The 24,041-nt window shown below is 47.5% G+C and overlaps 1 protein-coding gene across 4 annotated transcripts; it reads right to left on the minus strand.

The window, feature by feature from the left end:
* Positions 1-3,563: 3,563 nt before the first annotated feature.
* Positions 3,564-24,041, minus strand: TSPAN32 (tetraspanin 32). Of its 4 annotated transcripts, none has more exons than XM_085224302.1 (8): positions 22,500-24,037; positions 21,163-21,277; positions 20,602-20,699; positions 17,540-17,614; positions 7,873-7,974; positions 7,193-7,285; positions 5,711-5,794; positions 3,564-4,299 (listed from the first exon to the last, which is right to left on the minus strand). In XM_085224302.1, the coding sequence occupies exons 1-8, from the start codon at positions 22,563-22,565 to the stop codon at positions 4,204-4,206; spliced, it is 729 nt and encodes a 242-aa protein (XP_085080428.1). In that variant the 5' UTR covers positions 22,566-24,037; the 3' UTR covers positions 3,564-4,203. The 4 variants fall into 4 exon arrangements, 3 of the variants coding, with proteins under 3 accessions (XP_085080428.1, XP_085080429.1, XP_085080430.1); XR_014883419.1 differs by having other exon boundaries at positions 4,193-4,299; positions 5,438-5,794; positions 22,500-24,038; XM_085224303.1 differs by lacking the exon at positions 5,711-5,794 and having other exon boundaries at positions 22,500-24,041.

Genomic DNA, 24,041 nt, shown 5'->3' on the forward strand with positions numbered 1-24,041 from the left:
CAGTTCAGCTGAGTGTGCTTGAAAACTTTGACCTCGGTACAAGAAAAAAAACAAGCCGACAAAACAAACACCAACACGTTACATTGTCAAGGTAACACAGAGTGTTTCTCAAGCAGATACGTGCTATCAAATCCAGCCTTTTCCCCCATGCTGTACAGTCTACAAAGTATCAGGAATGCATTTCAAAGTCTCTCAGCAGCTTTACCAGATCTTCCTAAGCAGGCTGCTCTGTATGTTGGACTGATTTGCACAAACTTGTGCTTGTCACTCCTCAGATGGAGTGCAGGTGCTGTGCACAGGGCTGGGGAATTCCCTAGTTCATAGCATGGGTTAAATTTAGGTGCTCTGTGGGACGCGCTGTTAACGCCAGTTTGCTTACCCAAGGGGCAAACCTATGAAGAAAATACTTATTGGAGATGTTAAAAAAAGGAGAAAAAACAAATTAAAAAAAAAAAAAAAAAAACACCCCCAGGAGCAGCCATTTAAGTGTGCTTTCACTTTTTCACATTTTTGAGCGGAGTAAAGTAGCAGAGAACAGAGGTGCTCGGTGTGTTTCTTTCATCTGCTGGTCTATCTCCCTTTTCCTCCTCTTCTTCTCCCTGTTTTTGATGCTGCTATAAAGGCCAGTGTCATGCTTGTGGTTTTGGCACAACTATCTATGGGTATGACTCATAGAGCCCCAGAGCAGACGCAGGGCTGAGCAGTATCCCCGCCCCATGCTTTCAGGACAGCTTCTGCAGGGGAACACCAGCAGCTCCACCCTTCACAGATCCCAGCTGGGCTCTGGAAAAAGCCTCATCCACCACAGGGTCCCCATCTATGGTCCGTGTTGGGTAGATGAGCTCTGGACTGAAGTATATAGAGTCATAGAACATCTCAAGTTGGAAGGGATTCTTAACGATCGTTGAGTCTATCTCCTGGCTCCACACAGAGCCACCCAAAAATCAGGCCATGGTGATGCCCCTCCTACTCCCAGACAGTGGGACATCACTCTGGGGGAAGAGTGGAGCTGGCTCTGGTGGGGAGAGCAGGGCAGAGAGCTTCCCGTCCATCTTTGCTTTCTGCATCCCTATATTCCCTTGCTGGGTAAGCAGAGACCTGTAGCATCACCTTGAGTTTCTGCCTCTGCTAACTTCCACAGCAATTCCTTCCATACCGACTGACACTTTAAATATTTACAGCAGGGTATCTATGGTGACAGGCAGGTTATATAAAGAGGAGAAAGAGAAGAGCGGTGGAGGGCAGCAGCAGCTTCCGGAGCTGTCTTGTTTTAGTGCAGGTGCTGCTTTCACAGGCACTGCTTGTGAATAGGAAAGAGAAAGCAAACCCAAGCAAGTTCCTATTTCTACACTGATGTTTTCTCTTCTTCCCCAGCATAGCTAGGAGGGTGAGAGCCCAGCTCAGCAGCCTGGGGAACTGCCGCTGTACCACCCATGTATAATTCATCAGCAGGTGAATAGAGGCTGCAACAGCTCAGTGCCGATGTAACACGGCTAAAAAGAAAACCACTGCATCCGTAAGCAAGCTAATGTGCCTCAGAGTTGAACAACAGAGGTACTCAGCGATGCTAAGGAGAGCAAGAGGGGTAGTTTGCATTAGGAAGGTACAGGCAACCCAAGGGAAGTCAACAGTGAGAGTTAGCAATGAATCTGGGCTCTGCTGAGCCCTCTCACCCAAGTTTGCCAGGCTTCAGAAGGACTCAACAGCACGAGCTCAGGGTTTGAATTCAGATTGCACGGCAAAGGGGAAGTTATAATTTGGTGGCAGCCAGCATTGTCTGTGAGACAGGATATAGCAAAGCAATTTGAAGTCTGAAAGATTCCCACTGTCCCCACAATCAACTTCCTTTTCAGGCTCAGCTTAATTGCTTAACCTAGGCTTGCACAAGGGTTCTGAATCCTTGGTCTTTTACTTCTGCTGTGCAAAAGCCCCACACATCCTCAGCTGCTGTGTGAGGCCTTTTCCTCTTTGCTAGTAGTGCTGCTTGAGAAGTGAAAGCAAAAAGCTGCACCTACTGCTTGATATAAGCAAGCTGTGGCCTTCTTAGGAAGCATGGCCAGGCTGTCTACAGGCACACGGTGAGTCATATGGAAGGCTTTGACCCTTCTGTCCCCATTACTATCCCTCCTCCATGGTTGGGTAAGAGGAGGCAGATGAGGGCTGCAGGCTGTGAAATGGGAACAAAGAGCATGGTATATAGAACAAGTGTTTGTAGAGGGGATTATAACTTGTTTGGATATTTTATTTAAAAAAAAAAAAAAATCAAACCCCAGCTGTGGTTATAGAGCAGAGGAAGGAGAGGGACATCCAGCCTACCTTGTTGGGAAGAAGTAGCCTAGGTCCTAAGGCATATGCAACTGCATGGGGAACATCTCTTCCCAGCACCACAAGGCTCACTGAGGACAGTCCATTGTGAACAGCCCAGCACTGTGTATTGCAGAAGAGAAGGAATGACAGCCTTCAGCAAGAGATTGGTTTTTATTGAGGACACCAGGAGTCTTGTGTGCTGCCAGCTGGCCTGAGGAATGACAACAGCAGTAGACTTGACAATGACAGCCAGAACTCGCAGTGGAGACTGTCTCTGTGGAGGGTGATGTACTTAAGAACCCCTATATACATATCTCCAAATCTCTTCCCACCACCAGTAAGTGGGTATGTTTGCAGGTGCAGCTGCATAGTAAGCATATCACCACTAAACTGCTCAAATGGGGCTGGTGACTGCCAGGAGAGAGCTGGGTGATGCTCCACAGTGCTTTGGACTCGATCTTGCCTCCAAAGCTCCAATGAAGCTCTGCTTGTACCAGGGCAGAGGGACAAGGAGTCCTGGCTCTTCCCCCCTGAATGCCATTCTTTCCAATATAAAACATCCGCAACCGTTCAAATGCTAACCAGGTCTGGGGAAGTTTACTGCAGGCTGTAATGCAGCAGTCCACATGGAGGGCCCGGAATTGTCCTGAACATCAGCATGGGGTTTTCCTCTTTTATCTCAATAAGATGAGATCATCTCCAGAAGCTGAGAATCTCAACTGCCACTTACTGTTCTCAACAGGTAAAAGCCACAATGAAGGAGGGAGGTGAAAGCTGCTTCAATGGATATTTTCCATCATTGTAGCTCAGCAGATTTTCCAGCAGGAACTAAATCTATTGCTGTGATGGTTTTCAGCTCAGAAGTGGCTCTGCCTCCTTGCAACGAGGGCAAAGCACACCAGGAAGCCATCATTTCAGCTTGCCTGAGATGTTCAGCTGGCTGAGGCTTTTCAAATTCCTCCTTATTGTTGATAAGGAGGAGAGAAGAGGAAGTGGACATTGTGTTTTACGTGGCTGGAGATCAGTCCATTTCTCCTTAATTTAAACACAAGCCCTGCATGTTCAATATCAAAGTCCTTTTGTATTTCACAGCAGCATAGGTAGGTTAGTGAAGCCAGAAAGAGACAGAATGGAGGCAGTATGTTGAAGGAGCCCACATGAAATTAGTGCAGCACCTAAAAGGCTGATCTAATCCTAAGAATTTCAAAAACCCAAAAGAGGGAGATGCAGAGGGATGCGTCCTTATTCTGCAGGGCTGTTTCAAAACTCACACACTGCTTTCTGATTTATTTTTTTTTCTTAATTTATACCAAGAATTCCAGCAACAGTTTGATAGAGAAAAAAAAAACAGTAGTGGTGGGTGGGTGCTGACATACTCCAGGGTGGTCTAAAACCTGAAACCCTGGAGACAACAATGAGCACCGTTCCAGGTAGGAGAGCAAAGCTCCCTGTTTTTCAATACCACACTCACCGTACACATATTTACCAAGATCTGTCTCATGTTACAATCCGAAGCTCTTGCCCTAGAGAAGTCACATTTTTTAGGGTCACAGGAAACGTCTCATGTGACATTGCAGAAGTTTGGCTTAATGCTATGATTTTGGATGGGCATTCTTCTGGTTGAGTCCTAGGGGACTGTGTGTATTCTTGTGCTACACACCATCCTTCTCTCGAGGAAGCAACCTGCATCTGAAGCCCAGGTGCGTCTCAGTCCTCATCCATTCTCAGTGAAGATTCAGGACTACTGTTCTGCAGAGTTCCACCCGGATGTGCAGCTTGGAAATGCACACAAGATGAGCAATACAGTGCCTTCCCAGGGGTTTGGTGGAGGACTCCAGGCATCGACCTACACTGAGAGCTGGCTCTGCCTGGTAGGGAAGCCTGGGAGACAGGCTTCTATCTTCCTTGCAAGGTGTATTTGCCTTTCCGATCCAAGTTGTCACTGAAGTGGATGGAGAACCAGTGGAAAGAAGTCAGAACCATCCCATAAACCTAAAAGGAAATAGACAAGATGGGCGAACAATTAAGTGCTGAATGGAGGAGGATGCTCCAGCTGTGCGAATAAGTGATCCTAAGTGTTGCCTGCTGGTTCGATTGGCACTTCTGAATTTGTTACGTATGAAAGTGTCAGACTGTTCTTGGGGGAGCTCTTTTCCACTAAGAGGGTAAATACAAATTCCAACATGGGATAGAAGGAAAAAAAAAAAAAAAAAGCATGTGGTTAAAGCATCTGATTGGAATTAGCACAGCACGACTCCAGCTCGATCCTAAAAATATCCAAAAAGCGAGAAGAAGCCAGGAAACTCAGACTTCAAACTCCTTCCTCAAAACGACCCTCCATGCAAACAAACTCATAATAGCCCTTTGTATACATAACAGAGAGAGGAAAAAAAAATCCTCATGCATTGTTTGGAATAAAATAAAAAACAACAAAAATAAGCCTCCAACACACGCACAGCGCAAGTGCAGAAGACAGCACGCTTCCTTTGCACTGCGCTTTTCCGACGAGCACGCGGTGCTGCATCTGATCACGTCTCAGGATTTGCACAGGCAGCTTATCAAAGTGAGGATGTTGCAGGAGGTGTAGGAAGGGTTGCAACAACACTGTGTTGGCCTCATTGTGCAAATCGTGTGGAGACACGTCTGCCGCAGGGATGGGGACATCAGAGCCGTGGTCCCAGCTGGCTCACTTTGCTCCGCATCCTGCTGTCACAATGGCCACCCTCATGGTGGGATTTCCTTTAGTGCACACTTCAAAGGCTTTCTTGCATTATCTAGCTATAACATCAAGTTGTGGGGGGGAAAATGTGGTATAATACAAGTATATGAGTAGAAAAATACAAAACACTCCAGTGTGGATATAGCTTAAGCAAGATTTCTCCTCACCAAAGAATAATTAGAAAGCAACACCAAATATTCATACATGACTTTCCATTATGCATCAGCTATACATCCTGAGGATTTTCTGAGCAAGAGCTCAGCGGTGCTAAGATCCAATAAAGCCTTAATGCTAAAGCTCTGTGTGCATGTACGTAATTCCATGTAAGTAGAAATGTACCTATAACATTGCCTGATGGCTTTCCTAGCTTACTACTAGCAGTATGAAATACACACACACACACACACACACACAAAGTAATCCTCTGGGTTTTCTTGAGAAGTCTTCTAATCTTCATTGTGTTAAGGTGGATCCAAATCCCTAAATGCACACTGGTCAGGAGAACTTTCCCCATCTTAAGAGCAGCATAGAGATACCACAGAAGAAGTTTCCGTGGTGGAGGCCATCACCATTGATTTTTTCAGTGCTCATCTTCAAAACCCCTCAAGTCCCCAGGTACTTGGGACTTATTTAGGATACAAGTCTCCTGTGGGGTCAGGAGCACACAGGAACAGACACAGCTACCGTGAAGCCGATGGTGATGCCCAGGAGTGTGGAGACAAAGCCCATGTGCTTCTTCAGGAAGCCATGCATCTCTTGTAGGCAGTCCTGGAAGGAGAGAGCAGCTCAGGTGGGTAGAAAAACACCTGCAGTATATTTTCCACTACTACAATACGTCTATGATTTTCTTACTACGATGCATTTCAGTCTGCAGAGGATGTGTGTACACACAGCTGGTGTGGTCATGCACAGTGTTATTTTCTTCCTCTGGGAAACAAAGAGGGTGATGTGAAGGGACAGGAAAGCAGAGTATATCATAATGCTGCGTGTTCCCCAAAGATACTAACAGCTCAGCATTGAAGGTGCCACTAGCATTATTATATATTAGCATTAAGCACTCTGGCAACACCACTGAAATCCAGTGGGCGATAGCCAAGAGTCATTTCAAGAATGCACAAAGCCTGCCCTTGACTTTGTAGAACAAGGTAAAAGGCCTTATGGTCCCACAGCATCAGCACATGAGTGAATACATTGCAGCAACCAAATGCTGTGGTTCCCTCCAACCAAATGCAAACCATTAGTGGGGCTGACCAAAGGCACAGCGCCCAGGGCTGCTTTACTCTTTCTTCCTGCTCTTTGAGCTGAGGTTTACTTCATTTCGAGGCTGGATTTTCCAGGAGGCAGCTGGAAACCATGGGTTAACACGTACTGGTGCATCAAAGGGTTGTGTTACTGCTTATCATAGAATCATCATATCATTAAGGTTGGCAAAGACCTCTAAGATCATCTAGTCCAACTGTTCACCTACCACGAGTAGCGCCCAATAAACCATGTCACTCAGTGCCACATCTCCACAGTTCCTGAATACCTCCAGGCACAGTGACTCCCCCACCTTCATGGGCAGCCTGTACAAATGCCTCACCACTCTTTCTGAGAAGAGATTTTTCCTAATATCAAACTTGAACCGCCTCTGACACAATTTGAGGCCATTACCTCTTGTACTGTCAAGACACAATAGCAATATTTCCACATAGCTGTCTGTAGCAACACCATTTGTTTTTCCTAGGGACAACTCATTCTGATGCTAGTTTTGTTATTCCAGTGGGAAAAATCATACAAGAGATTTACTCAGACTATGAAGTCTATGTTACAACTTCAGTGCACGCACAGTCTAATACTGGAGGGCTCTTCAGTACTTCATTGGCATATTGCAACCAAATATAAAGTCTGCTTGATGAAGCTACTGCTGGACAACATAATCCTGCTTTATGAGTTTCTCATTTAAATTTTTAATACCTGCTTAATGCCCTTGGGAAAAGGAATTACAGTCATCGTGTGCTCTTTCAACATTTGCTGTTAGCAGAACACGTTTTAAGCCTTAGAGACCAGAACCATGTGACAAATTCAATAGTGTTTTTCCATCAGACCCATGCCTGTGTAATCACACAACCTCCACACATGCAGAAGACGAGGAGGCCGGAGAAAAGCAACAGAGAAGCAACTTACCCGTCCAGCAGCCCATTCTGTGCCAGGATGGCACATCTTGTGCTCGACAGCAGCTGTGTCTCCAAGAGGAGAGTGCTTCCCACAGCACAGGAACTGCAAGAGAGGGCAGGGTGGTAAACGGGGCTGTGAGGAGCAAAGCAGGTAGGCAAGATGTACTCGCAGTGATGGAAGATAAACACACAACACTAGATAAGGATTGTTTCACCATCAATTACAGTGGCCAAACTAAGTAAGTGCCTACCATGCTATGCATTCCAGGTCATTGGGTTTGGGAGACAGCTAGCAACTTACAACATTGCAAGAACTCACATTATCACAGAATCATCTCAATTGGAAGGGACCCTTAGAGGTCATCTGGTCTACCTCCTCTGCAATGAACGGGAACACCTACAGTTATATCAGGTACACAGAGCCCTCTATTCTTCACCAGCAATAGGCTCAAGGGTAGGCAGAAGTAATCAAGTCCAAGTAGTTCTGTTGGATTATATAGAATTCTCACCCTCTCTATACTTGACTGAAGGTGCTAGGAAGGTGTATATGGCTGCCCTCATACTATGGACTTGGCAAAAGGCTGGTTCCAGAGGAAAACAGTACTACAGCACTGGTGAAGCAGAGCATGTTGGAATCAATGGGCAGATGCTCCAGAAAAAGGCTTCTGTGAAGTCTGGAGGATAACTTACTGCTTCATGGATGAGAGTCAGCTCGTGCCTCTTGGAGCTAGAGCCATTCCTCCTCACCTCCTCGTACACAAGGTCGTACACATCCAGCATACTGTCCTCCACCTGCAAGAGAGGCAAACATCTGTACAGTGCACCAAGATGAGCACAGCAGCTGTCCATTTGGCTTACAGCTGAAGCTTTTGGCCAGTTTTGGATGTATTGTCAAAGAAATACAGAAACAGAAGTGCCTGTGACATATGTGCCTCCACATCCCTCGTGTCCTGCAAGGTGGAGGTGACAACATCATCTTGTTCTGAAAAGAGATTATAAAGACAAGTATCTGCCATCTTGCTAAAACATAAAGGTGAGAGCACCTCCGGTGGACAGCAGTGATGGAAGAGTTCCTCTGAATTAAGCTCAAAAAATAACGGAGATCTGATTCACTCCATGGTGAATCAGATCCTAAATATTTACTAAAAGCACGAGAACTTGCAGCTTGACAAATCCCAGCCAACTCCTGCTCAGCTTTCAATGGAAAAATATGACAATTGCTTTTAGCGCCAGGAAAAAAAAAAAAAAAGAAAAAAAAAGATTTATTTCTTCCTTTCATTTCCCCTTGCTTCCCTGCCCATATTGATCTGAACAGGCTGAAGGCAACACTTGGCTCTCAGAGCAGAGAATCGATCCACAGGACAGAGGGAATGGGGTGGAACGAGGATTCCTGGAGCAAGGCCCCCGCTCAGCACTCCAATGTGGATGTGCATACCATTCTCCCTCTAGGAAAAACTTAAACCCCAATAAAAAGCAAAACATTCAGACTTTCCTAACTTCAGGTACGCCATAAAGCAGCTTCCCAGCAGCAGCAATTAAGTAAATTAATTCAGTAAAAAAAGCTTACTTCCACTGAAGAATTGGATTAACAATAATGAAAAAAGGGATAATTTTTCATCCTACTCTTGTGGTGTTGTTACTTTTATATCCCTCATTACCCATAGTCCTTTCAGTACCTGAAACAGCCTGCAGGAAACTGGGGAAGAACCGAATCTGAAAGGCAGAGTAGTGATGGGGCAAGGATAATGGCTTTAAACTAAGAGAGAGGAGTCTTAGGTTAGATATAGAGAAGAAATCCTTTATTCAGAGTGGTGAGGCACCGGCTGCCCAGAGAAACTGTGTGTGCCCCATTCCACCCTGGAAGCTCTTAAGGCCTTGAGCAGCCTGATCTGGTGGAAGGATGATCATACAAGGTCCCTTCCAACCCAAACCATCCTACGATTCAAAATATTCTGCTGCAGATAGCATACGCTCCACGCTGCATTGTAAGTACAGTGAGCAGTGCAGCTGCATGCAGTACTTCACTGAACACAATCAGACAAAACCCATTTCTAAAGAGACTTCTTATTTTAGACGTCCCACAGTAACATCAAGCATTTCGACTGAGGCCGTTAGAAGAAAGGCAGGTGATGGAAAAGGTTGAAGGAATGAGATTCCTATGACAAACCTATGGCAGAAATGTTTTTCAACAGTAGGAAACAGCAAGAGAAGAGCTACAGGCAGGCACTGCTTCACAGCCTTCTCAACCACAGCCACAGTGATATCAACGAGGAGAAAATAATCTCCAGACACATCATGGCTACTGAAGACTTCAATTACACAGTGTTCCTAAGCTTACTTCTAAGCTGTGTTCTTCTTTAGGTACTGATTTTTCATTTTCCCAAGCGGCCTCCGAAAAGCAAAACCACAAAGGATTAAATGGAAATTATTTTATAGCAATGATTTCCTTTTAGAACACATGTCTGGGCAAGCCTGAGAGTACAGTCTGCTGATTAGTCCTTCTCAGTGCTTCTATCCAGCAATTGCATCTAGCATTTGTTTCCTCTGAATACACGATTCAGATTGCAGTAAGGCACCAAACATCGAACTACAAAGCCTGCTTTCTTTTTTTTTTTTTTCCCCCCTCTTTTCAAATAAAGAGAGAATTGACTGTAACTTCTCCACATCATCTTGATGAGTTTTGCCAGAATGATTTGATTTTGGAGGGGAAAGTAGCTGCCTTAAGACAAGCGCCAGTTGGTTTTCACAGATTACTGCAGAGAGCTTTCTGGTTTAAGTATTGCAAAGGTAGGTGTCAAGTCCTAAATCCCCACATTTATCACTGCTGTTTCCTTTTATGCAGGGGACCGTGCCAGAGAGCATAGGAGGTATAACAGGAGGACAGCCAAAGGCTGCAGTAATAATTCACCATATCATAGAATGGCTTGGATTGGAAGGGACCTCAAGGATCATCAAGCTCCAATTCCCACTTCGCATGCAGGGCCACCAACCTCCCCATTTAATACTACACCAGGCTGCCCAGAATCCCATCCAACCTGGCCTTGAACACCTCCAAGGACGGGGCATCCACAACCTCTCTGGGCAACCTGTTCCAGCACCTCACCACTCTCATAGTAAAGAGCTTCCCCCCGATATCCAACCTAAATCTTCCCCCCTTGACCGTCTCACCAACTTGCCTGCCCAAGATGGGGTTATGTTTATGCTCAGAGCTCAGCCATCGCACTTGGCAGCCTCTACCCAGACCAAAATGGCACACAGCCTCATGCGTGTCTAATGATGGGAAAAAATAAAAACTGAAAGTGTCAGACAAAGTCACCAGATGGGTTCATGACACTGCCTTATTTGTGACAGTGTTTATTTTGTTCACACAAATTCATCCCTCAACTTTCCTGTGAGCAGAACACGGCATAGTGAAGAGAGTACTTCACGGCTTTGCTCCAAATTGCCATAAATTCCTATCACACACTCAATTTTCATTCCACCACCCCAAAATAATTGCTTTTTTTTTCTTGCAGCAGGTGTCAGAGAAAAAAAAATTAATCAGGGTGCTTTCTCTCCCAATTAGGCAACCAGATGCTTTTTGAGTGGTTATGCTGATACTCTTTATAAAGTGCTTTAAGAAAGCCACAGCTGTCCTCATCCCTTAATAACTCAGCAGATAACACATAACCAGCAGAGACAGAGAAAAGAAAGCTTGTGTGGGCTTCCCCTACAGAGATCCTATGCTTCCACTCCCACATTTTCACCACTCTGGTCACATGAGTTTACCTCTTCCTGATGAAGCACTGATGACTTACCACATGATTCAAAGATGCTTACAATGAACGCTGTGACCTGTTCCTGGAGGAGGTCAGTGGCTCAATGCCTGGATGGAGATTGGTGACAAGTGCTATACCCTCGGGGGTCAACCCATGCAGAACCTCCCCTATGAGGACAGGCTGAGAGAGCTAGGGCTGTTCAGGCTGGAGAAGAGAAGGCTCTAGGGAGACCTGAGAGCAGCCTTTTATTATCTAAAGGGGTACTGAAAGAAAGAAGAGGACATTCTTTGGCAGGATCTGTCGCTACAGGACCACAGGAAATGGTTTCAAACTGAAAGAGGAGAAGTTTAAACCAGATATAGGAAGAAGTTTTTTACAGTAAGGGCAGTGAGGCACTGGCACAGGTTGTCCAGAGAGATGGTGGAAGCCCCATCCCTGGAGACATTCAAGATCAGGCTGAACAGGGCTCTGAGCACCTGATCTAGTGTAGGTGTCCCCGTTCATTGCAGGGGAGTTGGACCAGACGGCCTTTAATGGTCCTTTCCTACACAAAAGATTCTAGGAGTATTACTGCACAAAGATATCCCTTGGAAGGAAAATGCACTTCCAGTGCTTATCTGTTAGAAAACAAACAAACAAACAAAGCAGTGACAGCTGAAGATGGAGCATCAGCTGGGCTTGAGAAAAATCTCCAGGTTAAGTGGTAAGAAGGTCACACCTCAGAGTAATTCTTTTCCCAGAAGAAGCTTGGCAAAATATTCCAACTCTAAATTAGTCAAATAATTGCTGTCTCCCGTGTCTGTCTGCATTCCTTAATGAAACATTAATTTAGAGGTGATAGAGATAGGTTTGCAGATGCAACAAATGGAAAATCACCGAGATTGATGCTGCTGACATCAAGCAACTTAATAGAGCAGCATTTTTCACTTAGAGTAAAAGAAAGAAGGAATTTTGAGACTGTTTATTATGCTCTATATCCTCTACACTCCCTAAAGAAGCAGGATTTATGATTTCAGGAAGGCGTTTAGTCTGTCTAAACCACTTGTGTTCTTTCCTATCTGTTCACTGCTGCCGAGAGGGATGCACTTGGTGTCAGTAAGGCAGTGTTTTAAGTCGCAAAATTGGAATAAAGTGGTTGTCACCCTCTACACCATTCCTTGTTCCAGTATGAAAACCCAGTCATTGCAAGTTGGAGCTTTATGCTTCCCTAACAGCACTTCAGCTCCCTTCCTCGCCCCCGCATCGGGCTTCCTCCAGCCGAGAGCTCACAGCTGCAGAAACACAGCCAGCATGCAAAGCAGAGCAGAGCAGCTCGGAGCTCCCGCCTCCAGATGGGTGACATCAGGAGATGCTGCTCCCCTCGGATGCTGGAGGTCACTGGAGACTGTTGATGGAGTAAGAGCAGGGAGACCCAAATGAGTCTTATAGACTAAGTGGTTTTCATCTGATATATATGTACCTTAAACACACACACACACACACACACACACACACACACACACACACACAAAACAAATATTTATTTAAATAAACTAGTGCACTTTCCCCCTCTTACCGGTTTTGGGACAGCAAGAGTCTTTTTTTGTTCATCACTGATAGTACATGCAAATAGAGGGGGAAAGAAAAGCTGCTGTGAAACCATAAAGCCCACAGCAGCAACACTTTGCTGAGCCATTTCTCTCCAATTCCAGCACCTTCTGCTGCTGTAAGTGGTTTGCATAAGGAGCTGATAAAAATGCTGACCTGCTTCACTGCTCCCCTCCTATCTCAGCATTGCCTTCCCGAAACACAGATGCAGGCAGAGCTCCTCCAGGGGCAGAGCCCAGCTCAGAGCAGCAGCACTGGCAGCCAAAGTGCTCAGCAGCTGCCAGCTCTGGGACGGGTGACTCACTGCTTTCCAGAGCAGGGACACAGCTCTGCTTCTGTGGGACAGAATGCTGCCTGGAGGCAGGGGAACACCAAACCACACCAGTCCCCAGTGCACCAGCTTGCACCCTGCCTGCCAAGCAGGTCAGATACATGCATGTAAGTACGTACACAGATGCACACAGAGTCATTTGAGTTGGAAGGGATGTCTAAAGGACACCTGGCCCAACTCCCCTGCAATGAACAGGGAGCCTACAGCTCAATCAGGCTGCTCAGAGCCATGTCTGGCCTGACCTTGAATGTCTCCTTTCAGCTGCTGTTAAGCAAACCTCATTTCTTACCTCCACACCCCAAACCAACAGCAAAAGCTTGGCAGAAGTCTGGTTGTTACACCAAAGGTTTCTTTCTCCTTAATTCTCCATACCCGATGCTGCACCTCTAGTTATAGATACCAGTCTCAGTGTGCCAAGGTCCTCCTGTTTCTTTGTTATCTTTTTTTATAGTTAAGTATTTCAGTTCACAATATTTTATAACAGAATTGCTGAACCACAATGCTGGCAAGGGCACTCACAGCTGCCACCGCTCAGATCCAACCATTTATGAACCTCTCAGTTTTGTGGTCAAGCCATCGCTCACCTGCAACATGTGCAACTGGCATCATTCAAGACTGCTTCATCATAGAAAAACACCAAAACTGCTTTCAGATAGGGAAAAAAAAAAAAAAAAGGGAAAAGTTGCATCAGCAACAGATCTGATTCCAGGTGAGCACCATCACTCATAGAATCATTTGAGTTGGAAGAGACCCTTGAAGGCCATCTGGTCCAACTCTCCTGCAATGAACAAAGATACCTACACTAGATCAGATGCTCAAGAGTCCCATCCAACCTGACCTTGGGTGTCTCCAGGGACAGAGCACCCACAACCTCTCTGGGCAACCAGCACCAAGGTCATGTGAGCCTGGAAGCATCATCCCATACTGGGGCAATGGGAACTGTTGGCTGGAGCTGCTAGAGGCAGCAGCTCCAGCTGCAGCTCTGCAGAGAAAAGCAGAAAAGGGGCCGCGGGTTCAGAGCTGGGGCAACAATAAATAATGAAGCATGAGTGCCTCAGCAGTACGTCAGACAAAGGGGCGTACTGTCTCCTATGTGATGGGAACACAAACATGGGAGAGATGCATGATATTTAGGGAAGGGGAGGAGGAGGGGTTTTCTCCTTCCTTTTCATTTTTTTTTTTTTTTTTTTTTTTTCCATATTTCTGAAAAAGCAAAAAGCTCAGTGCTTACTTTAGAGCAGTTGTGCCTGGTAGCATGAATAACATCAGGAACAAGGAAGACATCAGACTATTTCTGTTGTTTTAACAGCCAAATCCCCACTTTTTGTGAAGGCCCTTTAAAGACCTCTGCAAGTGGCTGCAGCCCTGTCACAGCTCTGCTGCATCAAGAAGGAACCAGTGTGCTCTGATTCCGGTTTCATAAAGTACTTAACCTACCTCCAGCTTGCATTTAAGTCCCATTAAAATCACTGTGATATAAGCTTGTATTTAAGCATTGCCTTAGGTGAGGCCATCACCTCGTACTGGACTCTGTAGAAGCTGGCCCCAGTATAAAGCAAAGCAAAGCCAAGCAACCCTACATCCAAAGGGCATGGGAAATCAGGTGTGCACACCAGAAGAATGGTCAGATACCCAACAGATGCACACTGACAGCCTGAGCAGGATGAAGGGTGCATGGAGCAGCAGCTCAAATCATCACCTGCTGTGAGGCTATGGGTATGTCATCAGTTCCTCTTTTTATTTTTCCTGGCATTCCATGGCAAAGGGAACTGTTCCTCTAGTCCAGCCCAGGAGAAACATGGCACCACTGCACCATTTCTTGGCTTCAAGTGTCTCCCAGCATCAGGAGGTAAATCATAATTTACTTGCTTTTAAGCCAACATTTACTTTCTATCAAATCTATGTAATTAAGAGGCACCTTCTGATGCAGAACTGCCTTCAGCAGTTCTATTTCTGCTGATTCACCCTCCCAGCTCATGAAGCTGCTGGGAGCATTCCCTATGCTGCTGCAGAGAAAAAACAAAATGTGACACAGCAGATCCCTAGGCCTTTCCCTCAGCAAAGCCCAGAGACAAGGCCCCCAAATCTGTTTTGTGTTTGTCATCAGGAACACCCAAAGCCCTTCTCAGCTATAATAGAGCACCCAGAAAGCTCAGGAATCATAGAATGGTTTGAGTTGGAAGGGACCCTTAAAGGCGATCTGGTCCAACTCCCCTGCAACGAACGGGGACACTTACACTAGATCAGGTGCTCAGAGCCCCATCCAACCTGACCTTGAATGTCTCCAGGGACAGGGCTCCTACCATCTCTCTGGGCAACCTGTGCCAGTACCTCACCATCCTCATTGTAAAGCATTTTTTTCTTATATCCAATCTAAACCTCCCCTGTTCTAGTTTGAAACCATTTCCAGCTCTTCCCTCCAGCCTCTGCAGGCAGGTTTCTCCAGCAGCAGTTAATGTGCAAAGAGAGAAGGAGAGCTGGCAGGTCTGCAGGAGGAGACAGCCGCCCAGTGAGCTGTGCCAGCTATGGCATAAACCTACATCCATCCTCAGGTCCCAGCTGCACCAGGCTGCGCTGGGCAGTGGTTTACGGGAAAGGAGTTGCCTTCAAAATAACTTCTGTCTTGGAAAAGAAGACTCAGCTCCTTGGCTTCAAGAACCAGGACTTCCTAATGTGGCTGGAAACAGAAAACCCCATCCTGTCGGTGGTTGTCAGAGCTGTTCAAAGTGAGGTCATCTTTGCTACCCTTCTTCACATGTCATTCTCTCATTGGCAGTCACTGGTGCCACTCCTCTAAGAGATTAGTGACACTCTCCCACTAGAAGACAGCTAAAGCAGTTTGCCAGCAGGCTAATTATGCTGATCACCACTGATCTCATAGAACTCAAGTTGCATTGCCAGAGAGACAGGTGGAGGATCTGAGATGTTACTCTTAGTTCTCCTTCCCCCATTTTGTCCATTTTTTCTTTGCAGAACCCCCCAGACAAGCATGCAGTAGGAAGGAGTAAGTTATTTTTTCAACATTAACTCCTCTGAATTTATGCAGACAGATGGATGCAAAGAAGATGGTACAGAAGAGGGCATAAAACATAAAACCCAGTTATTGACCACCACAGACAGACCCATAGAGCAAGGAATAATCACAATACTGAGTGGAGGATTCAGATTCTCGGGGTAAAGCACAATAAATCTCAGATTCTTGTTTTTCACATGTCTGGTAGAAGTTGTTCTACAAAGACTGGTGACATCGAGTCTGTCTGGGATGCAGGTAACTTGAAAGTAAAAGAGACATGACTGATCTCTGAAAGAACAGGAGCTATAGGAAGTCAGAAGAACAGCAGAGATTGGAAAATGAGAAACATTCATGTTTTGTTTACAGTGTCCAAGTCTGAGAAAATGGACTATTTACAGATAAGTTGTCTTTTTCTCCTGTCCTGCATAGCTTCTCTGTAAGAAGCAATGTAAACAACTGGTCTCTAAGGGAGCCAAAGGCAAGCAGGGCACTTTGCCTTCTACTGCCAAAATCATTCTTCAACTGAACATGGGACTTTTCCATTCCAGATGATTTTCAGTAAGAAGGCTTTGCTCTATAAAGGGAATTCAGGTGTTTTTTAATCAAGAGGATTAAGACACAGTAAGAATCTGCTGTAAGGAAACCAGGATTGGGACACACTCATATCTGCATTCCTTCCTTGCTAGAGAGACAAGTTTTTTCAAGCAAAACCAGATTTCTAAGCGTTTTGTAAGTGATACTCCTAATTAAATCTTTCCTCATTTCCAGCCCGTCTTAATTTTCATCTTTGCAAAAAGAGAAACCCAGGAGGATCTCCAACAGCATTTTAATTTTTCTGTCATCAGAAACACTGCTGGCTTTCCTTATCTGGAAAGTAGACACTGAACAAAAAACTCTCATCTTGCCTAGGAAAAACTATTTCTGTTTTGTTACAGTCAGTATTAAAAACCAAGTACTGAAGGTAACCATAACATGTGGAAGCATTTATGGACAAAGCACTTGAAAAAAAAAACAACAACCAACTAGATAAGGATTTGAAGCAAAAATGCTACTGGACTATCCGTATCCACCCCATGTTTGCAAAGTAGCTGGACAAACTGATAGAGGGAAAAAAGAAAAAAAAAAGTGCCAAGGGAATCACTGGCAAAGGGCAAGAAGCAAGCGGTCAGTCCTAAGCCACAAAGCGTTAGCATGGGGGAAAACTATGTTGTAAACACAGCTCCTGGGTGGTTGCCCTGGAAGTCAGCAGAGGTGGAGGTGGCCACAACCTACTGCAACCTTTGAACAGAGGCTCCCAGCTGACATTACCCAGAACTGGACCTGATGCTATGCAGCATTTCAGAAAATCATAACTTCTCAAGAGTCAAGCAGCTCATTTTTCAAAAGCAACCTCCCAAAACCACTTAAAGCAAGTCTCATATCTTGTCTTACCTGGACATTTGCCCTGTTCAAAGGTTTGTACAGCAAGCATTCTATGCTCCCCTCTCCCTCTAGATACCCTGCAGGGAAAGGCAGCCCTGCTCTTGCAAAGGATAGATGCAACACAACATGCAGCCTATAGACCTTGATGAGGGTGGCTTAATTACCACCAGCTGCCCCTTCTAGGGTAAAAATCACTGCAAAACCTGTGAAGAAAGTCTCTTGGCATCTCCTGCAAAGAGTGCTTACCTCTGTGCTGTGCACGTATCTCCAGCAGAGAGCTGGTATCATCCCACAGAAGGCCAGAGCAAAGCAGAAAAATGCCTGGGAAGAAAGAGAATACCATCACCAGTTACAACAGGGAGAAAAAACATCCATTTGAAAACACCCTAGGAACATAGTTAGTGTGCTCACATGAGCAAGTCTGGTTAAAGCTAGAGCAGAGCACCACTTTCTTTTGGTGTGCCCTGTATTGCTGTTAGTTGTCAGGAGTGGGATGTGTGTTGTGATTCTCCATCAGGAACCAGTGATTACAATGTGGCTATTTAAAGTGATTGACCAAAAAAGCACTCAGCTTCCTATGAGATGATTAACCTAAATCTTCCCAAGGAGATCTCATTCGCTCAGCAAAGGGTTTCATGGTGGGGAAAATCTGCCTGGATAGTCCATATATGCATACAACAGGCAGATGGAGAGCAGCCAGTGTTGGGGAAGAAGCTGGGCTTCTCCTGACCCATGTCTCAGCACTGGCCACACTGTGTTGTTCAGACAAAAGGATGACAGAAACGCAACCAAGGCCACCAAGTGACCCTGGAGAGCCCAAACAATGCAGCAGTGACACAGGAGATAGCCAGACTCTGTCCTCCTCCCCAGGCATAAGGCTGGAAGTCAGGCACGCCGTCGTGTTATTTGAACAAATCTAATCTCAAACAAAACCCGGACCTGATATAAACATCGAGTGTCTGTTGTGACAGCTGGGCCAAGGGCCCCGATAACACACACACACACACACAAAAGTGGCTGTAAAATATTTGAAGGCCAATTGGAGGTGTTCAAGAACCGTGGAGATGTGGCACTGAGGGATGTGGTCAGTGGGTATGGTGGGGATGGGTTGGTGGTTGGACTGCAGGATCTTAGAGGTCTTCTCCAGCCTTAACGATTCTACGACTCTCTGAGCACTCCCCTTAAATGATTCCCTTTGCAAGTTTTTCCATGTTTCCTCTTCCAAAATGGAGCTATGTAGCAGGCAGAGTCACCCATCTGATCATAGCTCATTCTATTTTTTCTCCCTACGAGTATTCCAACAGAGGCTGAGACCTCATAAAAATTAAATCATAGAATCACAGAATGGCCACAGAAGGGATCTTAAGGATCATGAATCTCCAACCCCCCTGCCACGTGCAGGGCCACCAACGTCCCCAATTTAATACTAGACCAGGCTGCCCAGGGCCCCATCCAATCTGGCCTTGAACAAATCATTCACAAAAGTTTATCGAATTCAAGCTTAAGGGAATAAAGAAGAGTAACTTTTGCTTTAGAGGTGTAGTTTTTCAGAGAAAGGAAGAAAAAAGGAAAATAAAAAAGAAAGAAAGACTCCCAAAACCTCCACGTACTGCAAGAAAGGAAAATGTGTTACATCAAATCCTGGAAATGAAAGCAAAAATGCCAGCAAGATGGATAATCAGATTGTTCCTCACTGGAACCAGCCCTTGCATTTTGCTGCCTCTTTGCATGAACCCCTGAACAAATTGCATAGGAAAGTCAATAATTTTACCTGATTTTAGATGAAAATCAGGCTTGAAAAACCAGAAAATTAAGGCAGGTTGAAAAGCTTCACTGACAGCAATGGGAAAGATCTCTCATGTGAACTTGGACAGCATTGATGTGTCACCAGTGTTTCTCCCCCTGGCTCTCTCATCCTTCCAGCACTTGCACCATCACTGTCTGTGGCTCAGCTCCACCCCAGCCCTCCAGTGTGTGCTCTCCCTTCTGCCTGCGGCTCTGGGAGCAGAGAGAGGCCCCTCGGGAGCCTGCAGCCGGTGCAAAGCAATTACATGGCTCCCAGAACATCTCATAAATGAATTATGGGCTGTACTCTCCTCATGCCAGCCAAAAGGCTTTTGGAAGCACAACTTTGTAATTACATTAGAAGGCATTTGGAGGAAGAAAAATAAGGCAAAACAGAAAAAAAAAAAAAAAAAAAAAATGAAAAGGCAGTGCACAGCTTGCATGCAAAATGCAGAGGGGTTGCTGGAGGAGGAGGACGGAGCCTCCCCATCCCATCATCACCCTCAGTCATCAGTCCCTCTTCTGTCCATGACCTCACTCCCAGCCTTTCCGTGTGGCAAACACGAGCTGCAGCCTGTCTGAAGGAGGAACCCACCCTCAGCTCTGCCTGCTCCCGGGAGCGCTGGCACGTGGATGCCTTGCAGCACCGTGAGGAGATGAATTCACAGCTAAAGCAAGACGCAGAGCGTGCTGCTAGGTTGTCAAGGACCCTTGCAGCACTTGCCTGCAATCACACACCTGGGGACAGTAAAAGCAAACAGCCTGTGCTATGTGCTGGCACATTTTGCCTGCTCTCTCTCTGCCTGGACAGTAGTCACTGCAGGGATAAACAGACAAGCTCCTTCTGTGTGAGCAGCTCCAGCAAAATTGCCCTTTTCCTTCCTCTTCCTCTCCTACAGTAGTGACACGGCCTTCAGGGGCCGGGAGGATGCAGGATGTTTACATTCAGCACTGCACCACGTATCACCAGACAAAACTGCAGCTGGAGGAGAGTCAATAAAGCTGTCACTGCTCTTCTCATTTAAGAGGAGCTTGGGGGATAATAGTCCAGGATTTTGGAACACGATATTTTATCCTTCAGATCTCATTACTCAACAGCAACCAGCACTGCTGGATGCACGTAGTGATAGGATGAGGGGGTGTGGTTTTAGACTAAAAGAGAGATTTAGGTGAGATGTTAGGAAGAAATTCTTTACTCAGAAGGCAGTGAGGCCCTGGCACAGCTGCCCAGAGAAGCTGTGGGTGCCCCATCCTCGGAGGAGCTCAAGGCCAGGTTGGATGAATCGCTGGGCAGCCTGAGCTGGTGGGGATAATCCTGCCCAGGGCAGGGGGCTGGAGCTGAGTGAGCTTTAAGGCCCCTTCCAACCCGAGCCATTCTCTATGATTCCGCCGCCCGGCAGCGTGCGGTTCCCTGCGCCGATCCCCGAGCTCCTCCCAGCGGCCGAACGCGGCGGCACCGGGCCGGGCTGCACGGGGAGGTGGGGGTAGAAGGGTGGTGAGACGTGAGCGAACGTGGTACGCACCGTTGCCGTGAGGCACCGCGACTCTCGCACCGTGGCGACCGCGCTCAGCAGGGCTGCGAGGATCAGGGTCATGCTGAGGAACACGCCGACGTAGAAAGCTGGAAGGATGACAGAAAGAAATGAGTCTGGGGGAGGCGGTATGTAAAGAGTTGGAATGGTTTGTGAACGATCCATCGTATCCCACCTGCTATGCAGTTGGGAGCTGCAGCACAGACGGGCTCTCCAATCTGGTCCATATCTCACTGCCTCATCCCCAGGCAGGATGCTGCCTGCAGCAGATGCCCTACTGGGGCTCTCTGCACAGCTATCTCCTTCAGCACTCACCACTGGCTTCCTCCCAGCAGCACAGGGCATGGCTGGGCCGAGCTATGCAGCCCAGGCTACAACCTGGGCTAGGAACAATGAGGAGATGCCACATGTGTCTGAACCCAATAGAAAACAGTAGGTCACGGGTGATGGTGCCCAATCTGATGGGGTTGAGTAGCCATGGGATTGGAGTGACCGATGGAGTTGATGGTTTTAGCCTCAGAGCATCTTCCCTGCCCAGCCATTGTGCCATACCTGCCTGGTGGATGTCCCGGTAGGAGCTGCTCTCAAGGGCGACGTTGCTGATGATGGAGAAGTGAAGCCCATAGCGGGTGACCGTGCTCAGTGTAGCAATGGACAGCCCCAGCAGCTGGAAGGGAAGGTTGGCATCAAGGAAGTTACAAGGCGTCAAGATCCCACTGAGTGGCACACAGCCTCAGTGTCAGCATGCATGTGCCCCCAGATGCAATTAAAAGGACAAATTCTGGACACACTAAAATGATAGTTTCTGAGTCTAAATACTTCTGAACTGCAGCAATATCCGCTTGTAAATAATCAAATTCATGGCACCTTCAGATCCTTCATGCTGTGCATTACTGCCTATCTCAACCCACATCCAGCAAAATGTGATGTGAAACCCCAGTTAGCTCAGATTGCTGAGGAACACCGGTCTCAATGAGCCCCCAAGGCAGCAACACTGCACTCCTGGCTGTGTTGCAGCTGCTCCTCTCAGCACGTTGGGGTAGCGGTCTTCCTGTGCCTCCCCAGGTTACTTGCAGGCATTAGCTTTTAATTACACTCTTCTTAAGCCACCAACTCTTTTTGAACTAAACACAGATATTATTTTTTTTTAAGATTGGAAGTTTCCATGAGCTGCATGGGCAAAAAGCCTGCCCAGCTCAGAAGTGCCCAGGAAAAGCATTCCCAATACGTACATTTTCCCATCAGCAGTGTGGTTTCCCCTGAACTCCCCCTGAGACATCAGAAAACTCCCATTGGATTTGCCTCAGAAGCTGCTAGAAATGCTCACCAGGACTGCTCTTGCTTTGCAGACAGATCCCAACCCCACTCACCCCAACCTCATGGTCACCCCAACCGCATTGGCCACTCAATCCCTTGGCCACTCAACCCCAACCTCACGGCCACTCAACCCCATCAGAGTGGACACCATCAGCCACGCTCCCATCAGAGCCCTGTTTCCACACACTCACCCATCCCACTGCTGGTGCCCATCCTCCTAGAAGCAAACACAATGACACCAGGACTCTTGTTTAGGCTCCCAAACACAGAAGCAAACATCTTTCATTGCTGAAAACCACCCGTTCTGCTTTCCTTTCTCCGTCAGGCTGTGAAGTGGTGGTGGCAGAGCAGTAGCCCCAGCAAACCAGAAGTCTATCGGCTCAGGGAACGGTGCTGGTGGCCGGCGATAACCACGCAGCTCTATGATAACTCGAGCAGCTCACTCTGCTCGCCCTTCCACGCCCCAAAAAACAGAACGTGGGAAAGCTGCCCTTCTCCAAGCGCTTAAAGCAGCCATACTCCTCTTCACCCCAATTTTTTGGAGACCCCCCCCCCCCCAGCCACACGCTTACCATGACACAGAGGCTGGCAGCCATCAGCTGGCACTTGGTGCTCCTCATCCCGTGCTTCAACCCCATGACCCTGTCCCTGTGGGGCTGCCTGTTGGTCACCCCAGCTCCTGATAAGGCACCGGAGGAGGCACAGCCGCAGCGGGGCCTCTCGGGAAGTGCAGTTCCTCCTCCTCCTCCTGCTCTGTGTTAACTCCTGCCCCAAGCAACAGGCTCCCCACAGTGTTTCGAAAACTTTTCAAGCAAGAGCCAGTGTCAAAATACCCAGTTTTCTCCCCCCTCACGCACATACATTGTCCCTCCCTCCTTTCTCCTCATTCTGATGCCCCCCCCACCCTGAATCCACAGCTGTGGGAAGGAGCTATGAGAATGGCTGTGAGCCAGCGCTTAGCTCTGAGTGGAAGCAATTGAGCTGGTGGGATGTAAGGTGGGCTTGGGATGCTGTTTCTCCCAGTCCTTAGTGCTTGGGGTGCTTGTGGGGTTGGGTTGGCCATAGAGTTGTGTGGCCGTGGCAGGTGGAGTGGCCAATGAGGTTGGGGTGGCCTATGCAGGTGAGTAGCCAAGGTGTTGGGGTGGCCAATGGGGCTGAGGTGGCCCATGCAGTTGAGAGGCCATAGGTGTTGGTGTGGCCATGGGAGTTGAGTGGCCGAAGGTGTTGGGGTGGCCAGCGGGGTTGTTGAGGAGGCCCATGAGGTTGAGTGGCCATGGGGTTGAGGTGGCTGAGGGAGCTGAATGACCAAAGGGGTTGAGGTGGCCATGGGAGTTGAGTGGCCAGAGGGTTGGAGTGGCATAAAAATGCAGACCTGGGGAGGACAGTGCCAGGTCCAGGGATGCCTTCTGCATAGGTTTGTGCTTCAGAGCCTGCAGGGTGCATCTTTCCTGATGTTAAAATGGTAAAAAAAGTCTGAAGAGCAACCTGGCCAAAGGGTGACTTCGTGCCTGATACCTTAACTATCTGCAGCTTCAGAGTCAGGGTGAAGCAGAACAGTGGGAAATAGTCGCAGCCCTCCCATATATCAAAGAATGGGGGAAGAGATAAAACTGTCCCACAGCAGCAGCTGGAGTAAAACAACAAATAAAGAACGAAGAGATGGGTGGGAAAAGGAAGGAAGATGCATCTTGCAGTGCAGAGATACGCAAGAGAAAACGTATTGCACAGGAAAAAGCGTGACACCACTCTCTCCTCACTACCCCCTTACAAAGCCCCTCGGGTGCAGGCTCCGGAGGTGTCCCCAGAGCGGCCGCAGCAGGAAGCCGGAGGAAGCCGAAGGAAGCCGGAGGAAGCCGAAGGGAGCCGAAGGTGGCGGCAGCGCGGGGCAGAGTTCCGCGCTAGGGGGCCCCATAGTCCCGCACAACGCTCCGACGGCCGCTGCGGGGAGGGGGTCCGCAGCGCCCCGTGCACAAACAAGAGGACCGAGGCGGGGGGGGCAAAGCACGGCGGGGTCCGCTGGGGAAAGCGGGGTGACGGCGATGCGGAGAACCCTAGGGGGCTGCGCTCCCTTCGGCAGGTGCCTGGGGGTAACCGCCACCTCCCCGGGCCGCTTT

The sequence above is a fragment of the Meleagris gallopavo genome, chromosome 5 (genome assembly GCF_905368555.1).
Source record: "Meleagris gallopavo chromosome 5, MGAL_WU_HG_1.1, whole genome shotgun sequence".
NCBI lineage: Eukaryota > Metazoa > Chordata > Aves > Galliformes > Phasianidae > Meleagris > Meleagris gallopavo.

Bases quoted from the DNA above. Each gene is read 5' to 3' on its own strand.
- TSPAN32 (XM_085224302.1), bottom strand. From the start codon at position 22,565: ATGGGGTTGAAGCACGGGATGAGGAGCACCAAGTGCCAGCTGATGGCT. The intron at 21,278-22,499 runs GTAAGCGTGTGG...CTTCCCTTCCAG, and splicing joins CTGCCAGCCTCTGTGTCATG to CTGCTGGGGCTGTCCATTGC. The intron at 5,795-7,192 runs GTAAGTTGCTTC...CTCTCCTTCCAG, and splicing joins CAGAATGGGCTGCTGGACGG to GACTGCCTACAAGAGATGCA.